Source organism: Olea europaea, chromosome 6, assembly GCF_002742605.1.
Source record: "Olea europaea var. sylvestris chromosome 6, O_europaea_v1, whole genome shotgun sequence".
Classification (NCBI taxonomy): domain Eukaryota; kingdom Viridiplantae; phylum Streptophyta; class Magnoliopsida; order Lamiales; family Oleaceae; genus Olea; species Olea europaea.
Genome location: NC_036242.1, coordinates 14,869,652 through 14,881,264, shown reverse-complemented (window position 1 = coordinate 14,881,264; position 11,613 = coordinate 14,869,652). Strand labels below are relative to the sequence as shown.

The following is an 11,613-nucleotide window of genomic DNA, read 5'->3' as shown; positions in this document are numbered from 1 at the left end:
GTTTTTTTTTTTTTTTTTTTTTTGGTAACACTTCAGTCTATTTTTATTAAAATAAAAAATTAGATTTCGGGTGTTACAATTTGGCATCAAAGCCCATATCTAACTTTCTGGAGATCAGATAAAAAAATATAGCCCCTATAATTTAAATAATAAATTTACTTTTATTTGATATGTACTAGAATTTATTTCCAATATGTTGTATGCTATTCAAGGCCATAGTATAGTTTTACAAATTTCTAACGTGTTAAAATTGGGTTGAAACGATAAATGCGATCCACTTATTCGCATAAATGATTTATTTGGGTAAAATATTTAAGTATTTTTAAAGTTGATAAAAATATATCGATATTATACTTATTTTGTAGCTCATATTAAATAATATAATTGGCTCAAGAAAAAATAATTTTAGACTAATTTTATTTGAGTTATTTTGATATGAAGAAAAATATTCTAAAATTTATATTTTATTAATTAAAAAGATTATATATATAAAATAATAAAGTGTAACATCACTTTGGGATGCTCTTTTCTTCGAAATTGAAAAACATAAATTACTCATTAATTCATATAATCAATTTATTTTGAAATTCCACCTCAACCGTACATGATAGATTGCAATAAATAATAAATTAATTAACCCATTTAATTTTCAACCTAACGTTTGAAGTTTCGAATTCATAATTGATTTGGTAAGCATGCAATAACATGTGAGATTTTTTTTCCTTTACCTATACATTTCACACATTGACAATAAGTATTATTTTATCAACCACATTCAAAAATATCACAAGTTGGGTTCTCATTCTCTTACAAACATTTTGCCAAAATTTAATCATTGTCTCAAGGAATAATTTCAGAATTTTTTATATCAATTGAGGTAAGAATACATAGTGCAAAGTGATAAAAATTCTTATTTCTTGATATTTATATAAATTTTGGCATGAAATACTTTAAAGCTTTAGAGTCGACTTCTATGTTAAATCCTATAGGATAGACCGTTTGGTTAGATATGTAAATCCTACAGGTTATATGAATTCTTAAGAAAATCCTTGAGCTATTGGACATCACGACCAACTTGCTCTAAATCTAATAAAAGTTGGCATGTTATGTCATTTTATATTTATATCATGTTAATAAGAATATGCACGTATTTCTTACTAGGTATTTTTAAAATACTTACTCTTACAATAACTTTTCATATTAGAACGGGTCGTTTGGACGTGTGAAAAATTGACCGAATTCAAGGACAAATCTAGGACTTCAACTTAGCTAGGACATCCGTTGATCGTTGACCGTCGTAGTCAATGACCATCTAATGATATCGTTTATTAATATTAAATTAAATAATATTAAAATTTCTTCCATCTATAAGTAAATACGCTAAAACTTAAAAATCTTATATTTATCATACTATAGTTTAACACAATTCGAAATAATATAAATTACATGATACATGAGACTTCTTTGTATTATCGATGCTTGACAAATCGTTTGCTTAATTAAAAGTAGTTGAGGGATTGATGCATCACTACAAGAACTAGATTATGATTCAGTTGAAAAAATCATTTCATAATCAGTATGAGAATTGACCGTTAATAAAAAAAATTAAATGTAATTAAAATTAATTTTAAAAATATAATTAAAGTTTCAATTTTCAATTATCAACACCAATTCATCAAAAATTATAAAATCCCCAGTTTCTCATTTTCAATTTTCATAAATCACATATTCACATTTCACAATACTCAAATTAATTTCTATATATCAATTCACAGTTGACATATTCTCAAATAACACATAAATTAAAACTCAATACTCATAAGTCATATCTTATAAATTATTAAAGCGTAAAATATTTAAAACAACAAAAGCCAACAAAAAATAAATAAATAATAGTCACTGACTTACCTAGAGTCTTAACATAGATTAGTTTGCTAAATTTCGTATGAAAAATCAACGATTGTCATGATGGTTAAGCTTTCAACCGTTCTAACTAGAGGTCACAGGTTACAATCCCTTATGGAATTAATTTTGGTAAATATTCTAGAAATAAAAATGCTGCACAACAAATTAGATGGAAAGGACTCGAACCCAAGATTTCCAATGTATAAATGCAAGCTCTAACCAACAAAGCAACAAGAGGTGATTGAGAGTAAAATAAATCACTAATTATATAACCTAAAAAATTCATCTATTATCAACAACAAAAATTGCTTCCGACAGATCAGCATGCGCGGTCATAAGGCCTCGCCAAGTGCTAGATCCACCCCAACTCGTAGCTGGATTACATATATATTACCGTTTCTCATCTTATAGTTTGATTTTCGATATCTCTCTTCTCAAGGAAGCAAGGAGAATTCTGTTATATTTCTTCATCTGTAAATCAATGTTTCTTATCTGTAAATCAATGTTTCTTACATTAAATACTTCACATTAGCATATCAATGTTGAAAATGTTGAAAAAATAATTAGTTGCAGTAAAGTTTAAAAACAAAACGTATCGAATCTCGTGATAGCACAATGTCCTAAAATAAAATTACTCATTGATAACTGCTGTGAACTATATGGACAATCATTCTCAGGATTCAACGATCACAAACCACTTGCGCAACAATCACGAATGGTTTCCCACAACTCTCAAGTGCACTCCAGAAAAATATTAAAAAAAATTCGAGTATATAATTTTAGAGTATGAGAAATTATGATATTGTTTATGATGATTTCCTTTTTTTTTTTTTTTTAATGTGTATTTTTGCAAACGGGATAGGTGTATATATAGACAGAATGGATCCAATTACCTCTACCATGAATATCAAAGTTGCATTTGATTACAATAGAAGTTTTTTAAGGCTTTCGCGTGAATTTCTTTAGATGTAGATCCTCTGTTACCATATGATAAGGGCACGCGATCATTTCCCTAAAATTTTTGTCATTTCAAGGATGAATTGATGCAAAATCGGGGGAATCCACTATTAGATAATCTGTTTTGCCCTTGGCATCATAAGAATAATTAACAAGTTTTATTGCATGCACTCATGCTCAATTCAACTCATTTTTAGCCCTTCAAATTAGAGGTGGCATTTTAACCGAAATTGAACTGGAATTGGTGGTTCCGATCGGCTCCCAAAAAATATATATATATATATAGAAACTAAAACCTAAAATCGAATAGATTCGGATCTGTTCTTGGTTCTTGAATTAGAATTGTGGGTACTAGGATGAAACTGACTTCTTCTTCTTTTTTTTTTTTTTAATCTTTTATTTTTCATAATTTATAGGTGGAGCAAAAAAATTATGAAAGTTATTAACTTAAACACTAAATAGGCTAATAAAAATCTAACACAACCCAGCTTAACGTGGTCAAATATTTTTCCTCATTTGATTCTTCGTTTTTCAATTTGTAATCCACTTAGTGAATCATTTAGTACCCGTCCATTTTGTCAAATGATTGTTGTTGTTGACTATGTATTACACATTTGTAATTTTATGGTTGTTTGGTAGTGCTTTTTAAGTGTATTATTGCTTCTTGTTGATTATGTATCATGATTGTAATTTAGTGATTATTGGTTTTATTGAAATTTGAACTGACAGAGACTAATACTGGTGCTTGAACGCTTTGGTTCACGAAATTTATCTAGTTGTATTTTCTCCCTTTGCAAGCTTAACTTCTTGAAGATTTAGAAATGGATTCAAGGTTTTTCAAATATAATTTGGTTTATTTTTCACTTGTTATGCTTTCCCTGACTTGTGTACTTATAACAAAGACAAACCTAGGAAAAAAAAATGGTAGTAGCATGTTATCCCTTGTTATCAGATCTTTAGTAGATTTTTTTGAAGTGAATGAAATGTGTGATTGAAAAGTCGAGGAATTCATAAAATATATAATTATGAAGTATTCAACAAATTATAGACATTGAAATTGATTAAACTTGATCCCACCAAAACTTTGGACTCTGACTTCCTAGGATTTACCTATTTGTTGCACTGTGAAAGAATGCATATTAAAGAAAGCTATAACTCGATAGGCTCCCCGCATTAATAAATGCATATTAATGAAAGTTATGACCTGATAGGCACTCCGCCTACAGGGGACACCACATCGTCCTCCTATTCAAATAGTGTCGTCCTCCTATTCAAATAGTGCCGACGTGACCCTATTCATCTAGCAAAACCCTTCAATAAATATGTCTCAATGAATCTAGCCCCAGTTTGGGCTAGAACTCAAGCTGCTTTGGGCCGAGTTTGGTCTGTCTACTGTACAATAGAACCAAATTAGGATGCAATAATTGCAATTTTAATTTCAATTTCAATTCCCCCCCTATTCAAATAGTGTCGTCCTCCTATTCAAATAGTGCCGACGTGACCCTATTCATCTAGCAAAACCCTTCAATAAATATGTCTCAATGAATCTAGCCCCAATTTGGACTAGAACTCAAGCTGCTTTGGGCCGAGTTTGGTCTGTCTACTGTACAATAGAACCAAATTAGGATGCAATAATTGCAATTTTAATTTCAATTTCAATTCCCCCCCTATTCAAATAGTGTCGTCCTCCTATTCAAATAGTGCCGACGTGACCCTATTCATCTCGCAGAACCCTTCAATAAATATGCCTCAATGAATCTAGCCCCAATTTGGACTAGAACTCAAGCTGCTTTGGGCCGAGTTCCCCCCCCCCCCCCCCCCCACCAGCACATAAAGCTTCTCATGTTTACTTTTAGAATAGGAGAATCTGTCTAAATTAATTCCATATCAGGCTCGACAGTTTTGAAATCCTTTTTATTTTTTAACAAAAATGTAAAACCTCTTTTAAGAAAGATAAAGTTGAAAAGCTAGGAGCTCGAATGGCTATGAAGCTGAACTTTGATGCCAAATTTAACCCGAACCAGCTTGCTTAAAAAATTCCATTATAAATATCACCGAAAATTTTTCCAGTTCAAATAATATTAAAAATTGATCACATAATAAGTATATAACATCCCGTAATTATTATATACATTACGTTAAGAAATATATAATTATTTATTATTTATTAAGGATAGAATAGTCATTTTTAGTTTCCTTTGTTTAGCCTATATATATTCTCTTTCTATTTAGGTTAAACCATCTTTTAGCATTCAATTAATTAATGTAGTATCAATGAAACCCTAGCCTCCTCCTGTTTCTTCTTTATTTTCTTTGAATTGTTTAACACATTAATCTTTAAGAGAATACTTAAGGATCCTTGTGAATCATGCTTAAATAAAATAAATAAATAAGGTATCATTAGCTATTCAGTTTAGTAATCGCTTTTTACTTAATGACAGAAACTTGTCTACAACTTAATTTACTGGATAAGGAAGACGGTTTTCTTCCTGTATGGATAAGAAACCAACTAATGAAATATATATTTCACTGTCTATTCTAGTTTTTGGATAAAGGATAAATATTAGGTTGGGAGGAAAATTGGATAAGGAAATACAATGAAATGCGCTAAAAGATAAGCTTTTTATAACATATATGTTATTGTATGATTTGAAGTTTCTTTTATTTTTTTCTTGGACATAAGCATATATCCAAAATCAATCAAAATTTGAAAACTGTCTACAATGTTTGAATATTCTCCTTGTCAACGTCAAATAGTAAATTCATATATTTATATATACACACACAAAGATAGTCAGCAATGTATACCTTCCAATTATCTTTCAGGTTATATATTATTGTAAAGAGATGAGGGATTTGGATTTGAATACCTTAGACCACCATGGTGAAACCAAGAAAGGTTGGTTGAATTTTCTTGTAATTATTTAAAACCTAACTTTTTTTTTTTTTTTTACATTGATTTCTTGGTTGTTCTTGTTTCAGAAGTAGCTGTGAATAAGGACTCCAACCCAGAATTTTCTGAAGACGAAGAAATGCTCGTGGAAAGAATGTTCAGTTTGCTTGGACCAAGGTTAGTATGTAATCCACGGGCTCCATCTTAGAACGTAAACTTTTTAAGAGTAGTAGTCCAATTCCTATGGTATTTTTACACTTAATCCACAAGGAATTTGTTTGGAACAGGTGGACATTGATTGCTGGAAGAATACCAGGAAGAACAGCAGAAGAGATTGAGAAGTTCTGGAATTCAAAGAAGACTTTAGCTACAGAGAATAAACATTTGGATCCCAAGTTCCAAGAGCCTACAAATAACAAGTAGAGATATATATATATATTGTAAATATGTTTTTAATAATTATGTATTGTACTGTGTGTATGGTAGTCAGTAATCAGTCATAGTGAATAGAATGATTCTCAGTTGTAAGCATCTATGTATTAATTATCATTTGTTTTTCAGTAATTGAATCTGTTGAGGGAAAAATCCCTGCTTTTGTTTGAACGAATTTTCTCTGTTAAAATTTGTATGATACAAGAATTTAGCATAGGGTGCTAGAAAATTCAGAATCGAACATTACAAGATCGTATATAAAAACAAAAATAGATATGGGGTTCGCATTAGTCGAGTCCCATATATTTAATTCTGTAAAATTTGACCCATTTTGTCATTGAACGAAGGGTCAAAACCATTCAGATTGATTTTTCGATCAAAAGTACCATGCGTGATTGAACTCTAACAATCGCATCTACTCTCTCTTCCACTGCCTCCCACAGACTTACTTAGGTCGGAAGTATAAATTATTATTAGTTGTTATCATAGTTTAAATAACAATGAACCTTTAGATTAGATTTATGGGTCTTGCTACGCTCGGTGTACAACCCCCCTCACAAGAGGGGGGTCCACGATTTTTTTATTGGATGTGGGCCCTCATCTTTTGTGAGAGGCTGTACGCCAAGCTGTCAAGTTCGGCAGCAAAATCCTAGATTCATTTCGTGATGCATTATGAATCTTAGAGTTTACTTTCACGTAAGTTATTAATGATCTCGACTGATGATAGATGACAATAATCAAATTTAAAAGACGTATATACGGCACGTAACTAGATAGAATGAGCAAGTGGGTTGAGTTGTGAGTGTGAAGTCTCACTCACTAAACTACAGGTGATAATGCTTATCCGAAAATGGCAGTGGCAAATGCATTATTAGATTAGATTCCAAGTTATTGATAGAATATGGCAATGGTCCCATTCTAATAGATGCAACTTTTTTATGTAACTTTTTTCTAAATCAACGTTTGTGAATCAATTTTGGTATAACAAGAATAAGGAAATGATGTATGCATATAAAACCATAGCAGAAGCGAAGGGGAGAAAAAGATATCAAATGCGTCTTATTATTCATCATGATTAGAAGCATATATTATACGACTTAATTATTTGAGAGCATTGCAATCTTAAACGCAATTGTGTACATAAATATTTAAGTTATTTTTTACTCATGCTTCTCAAGAGATTCATAATTATTATTCACTTATCCATCACTATTTTCTATTTTTTGATAACTTAAAAAACTTTATAAACACTTTTCAAACATGTCTGGCCAAACCCAGAGGAAGCCCAACCCTCATTGGTCCACGGTTTTTCGCTAAATTGCATTGGACTATCTAAGAAGAGAGAAGATTAACATGTTTAAATAAAATAACAATATGACCCAAAATTTGGGCAAATATTTTTAACATTTTGTTTACTTCTAATTTTACTTTGATTTTTGTAGATTTTATATAGAATGCTAGTGCAATCATGTCAACTATTGAATATTTCAAATCCAAAAATAAAATAAAATAAAAACATAGAAAGAAAGATAATGTAATCGAAGTTGTTGAGATGATTTTAACAAAACAGGTGGAATTCACGTGGTAGATACAATGAAATTATGAAATATATCTTTAATTTGATTATGATTAGTCATTATGTATTATCACGTGTAAGTGTCTTTCTTTATAAAATAAACCATAGGGATGAACTAAGAAAAGCAGAATAATATTCGTAATTCGACAACTGATAGGACCACAAAAATGTGGGGCTTAAATTGTTGTAAGGGATAATTTGTGATAAATATACCAATCAATTAGCATCCCATTCATTGTTGGGCTTGTGGCTAGTGTTGGGACGAAATCTACAGTTGGCTCAACGGTCATGACGTAGAAACCGTTGAAATTAGTGAAGGGAAGAATGAGCGACTCTGGCCTTTAATTATCCTCCAATTCAATTTTAAGAGAATAGATTTAAAAATTCAAAACTTAGGTAGTAATTAATAAACATTATATTTAAAATAATATATTATATATCTAATGAATATCCATCTTAATATCTCTACCAACTCCAATCTCTATCTAATATCTCTCCAATCTCTCCCTACCGACTCACCCAGCTAGTCATCGACATCAAACCTGTCGTCATCCCCTCTCAGACCACGATGGTAGTAAAGATCTAGATAAAGGTGCAATTCGAGATTCATGAGTACAGCATCTCAATAATAACGGCTTGTTTGAATTTTTAATTTAGAAAAATATTAACAAGAATTGACGAATTATTTGATTAAACATTGATTTGAACTTCGAATTTTTGGTGTTGGGATTTCAACTACACGTAAATTGCTACCTATGATACTGATCCAATAACTTGTGACTTGTTCTCTTGGATCTACGATCTTTGGACATTGATCTATTATGTGTAATATTAATCCATTGACCTATGACTAATTCTCTTGGATTTGTGACCTGTAGGCATGGATCAATTACCTACGCCAAATGATATGTGACATGTAAACCTTTGAATTTGAATATGTGACATATTATCAGTGCACAAAGACATGTTACATCTGATCTGCAAATAATTAATATTGATATGTGATCTATACAATATATGTGTCTTATGATGTGTGACCTGTGAACATAAATTAGTAATTTATGACTAATTTTAATTAATTTGTGACATGTGAACATTGATTCGTGAGCTACGCACGATGACTTGTGACCTATGACCCGTGAACAAATTGTGAGTCACCACGACCTCACAAGCATCGATACCACAATTTGCAAACCACCAACACTCCATCTTAACCATCACTATCGCACCACCACCACCACCACTAACAATTACCATCTGCAAACTGTAAGCACCAACAATCAAAACTACCAAGTGAATCACCGACGACTAAAATAGCAAAATAACCAAGCAAACGACAAAGACAATATCGTCAACAACATGGTAGCGAGGCTCGGTGTGCAATGGGTGAGGGTCGCCTCACAACAACGCTCTTCACTAAGAGCGCCACTGTGAGGTGGTAGTGGTGCTCACGGCTATGGAGATTAGCAGGGTAGTGGCGCTCACGGCTATGGAGATTAGCAGATTGGGTGCTGTAAGTGGACCATTTTATGTGCATTAGATAATCCAATTTAGTTATAATAACAAAGTTTCAACCAAAAAAGAAAGAACATCAAGATTTTTCGTTCTAGCACCAAACTTTTCAACCAAAATACCTACTCGCCATATTGAGAATCCAAAGATGTGGTTAACGCTCCAAATCCAATAGCACAATCAATGTGTACAAAATTATAGGCTAATATACAAAGTATCAAGACAAAAAATCCTCAGAAATCACAGTCTCCCTCAATCACTCATCTTACCAAATTACGCAAAATAATCAGAGGTTACCAATCCCAATCTCTGTCTAATATCTCTCCAATCTCTCCCTACAGACTAACCTAGCTAGTCATCGACATCAAACCTATCGTCATCCCCTCTCCCAGCACGATTGTAGTAAAGATCTAGATAAAGGTGCAATTTGAGATTCATGAGTACAGCATCTCAATAATAATGGCTTGTTTGGATTTTTAATTTAGAAAAACATTAACAAGAATTGACGAATTATTTGATTAAACTTCAATTTGAACTTCGAATTTTTGGTGTTGTGATTTCAACTACACGTAAATTGCTACCTATGATATTGATCCAATAACTTGTGACTTGTTCTCTTGGATCTACGATCTTTGGACATTGATCTATTATGTGTAATATTAATCCATTGACCTATGACTAATTCTCTTGGATCTGTGACTTGTAGACATGGATCAATTACCTACGCCAAATGATATGTGACATGTAAACCTATGAATTTGAATATGTGACATATTATCAGTGCACAAAGACATGTTACATCCAATTTGCAAATAATTAATATTGATATGTGATCTATACAGTATATGTCTTATGATGTGTGACTTGTGAACATAAATTAGTAATTTATGACTAATTTTAATTAATCTGTGACATATGAACATTGATTCGTGAGTTACGCACAATGACCTGTGACTTGTGACCTATGACCCGTAGGGATGTCAAACTGCTCGGCCGCTCGCTCGTTAAAACTCGGCTCATGGGTGGCTCGGGCTCATCAAATGACGAGCCCGAGCCGAGCCTGCGAGCTGCTCGTGGGCTCGTCCAAAAAATTGAATTTTAAAAAAAAAAAAGGTGCAAAAAATTTTTGTTTATTTAAAATAACATGAGCTCGTGGGCCGAGCCGAGCTCGCCAATGAGCAATGAGCCGAGCTCGAGCTCGGCTCGTTAAAAATGAGCCACGAGCTCGGCTCGCCATGAGTTCGAGCCGAGCTCGTGGTTTAAAAGGCCAAGCCGCATTGCCATCCCTAATGACCCGTGAACAAATTGTGAGTCACCATGACCTCACAAGCATCGATACCACAATTTGCAGACCACCAACACTCTATCTTAACCATCACTATCGCACCACCACTACCACTAGCAATCACCATCTGCAAACTGTAAACAAACAAATCACCAACAATCAAAACTACCAAGCGAATCATCGACAACTAAAATAGCAAAACAACCAAGCAAACCACAAAAACAATATCATCAACAACACAGTAGCGAGGCTCAGTGTGCAATGGGTGAGAGTTGCCTCACAAAAACGCTCTTCACTAAGAGCGCCACTGCGAGGTGGTGCTCACTGCTATGGAGATTAGCAGATTGGGTGTTGCAAGTGGACCATTTTATGTGCATTTGATAAAATTGTGTCCAATTTAGTTATAATAACAAAGTTTCAACAAAAAAAGAAAGAACATCAAGATTTTTCGTTCTAGCACCGAGCTTTTCAGCCAAAATACCTACTCGCCATATTGAGAATCCAAAGATGTGGTTAACGCTCCAAATCCAATAGTACAATCAATGTGTACAAAATTATAGGCTAATATACAAAGTATCAAGTCAAAAAATCCTCAGAAATTACATAGTCTCCCTCAATCACTCATCTTACCAGATTACACAAAATAATCAGAGGTTACCAATCCCGAAGAATAGCATTTAAGCCTTCATACTCTCCATTTACAATATCTCACACATAAAATATCAAAAATTAAATATTACAATGAGTATAAGGCGAACAGAGACAAAGAGAAACAACACCAAATGAGAGAGATCAATATTTAAATGAAATATACCAATTAACCTAGCATCAAAAGCCACCAATCTGCACTTGTCATCATCTCATCATTTCAACTAATGTCGAATGAAATGCGAGTATACAAAAGTGTAGAGACAATCGGGTCAAGTCAGTTATCTAAATCATTAGGCCAAGGTCCAGTTTTAATAATGCAACAGGTCCAAAAGTTTTAAGCATCATTTTCATCCCAAGAGTTTACATAGTTAAAGAATGATCATAGAACAATTAAATTTCAAA

At 32.5% G+C, this 11,613-nt stretch overlaps 1 protein-coding gene across 1 annotated transcript; it reads left to right on the top strand.

Annotated features, from left to right (window-relative positions):
• The first annotated feature begins 5,650 nt into the window (after window positions 1-5,650).
• Window positions 5,651-6,362, top strand: LOC111395969 (MYB-like transcription factor ETC3). Its single transcript, XM_023022208.1, has 3 exons — window positions 5,651-5,761; window positions 5,845-5,932; window positions 6,043-6,362. The coding sequence occupies exons 1-3, from the start codon at window positions 5,710-5,712 to the stop codon at window positions 6,176-6,178; spliced, it is 276 nt and encodes a 91-aa protein (XP_022877976.1). The 5' UTR covers window positions 5,651-5,709; the 3' UTR covers window positions 6,179-6,362.
• Window positions 6,363-11,613: the final 5,251 nt, after the last annotated feature.

Excerpts from the sequence above, each read along its gene's own strand:
- LOC111395969 (XM_023022208.1), top strand. The coding sequence starts at position 5,710 with ATGAGGGATTTGGATTTGAATACCTTAGACCACCATGGTGAAACCAAG. Across the intron at positions 5,762-5,844 it reads CCATGGTGAAACCAAGAAAG|AAGTAGCTGTGAATAAGGAC; the intron begins GTTGGTTGAATT and ends TTCTTGTTTCAG. Across the intron at positions 5,933-6,042 it reads TTCAGTTTGCTTGGACCAAG|GTGGACATTGATTGCTGGAA; the intron begins GTTAGTATGTAA and ends TGTTTGGAACAG.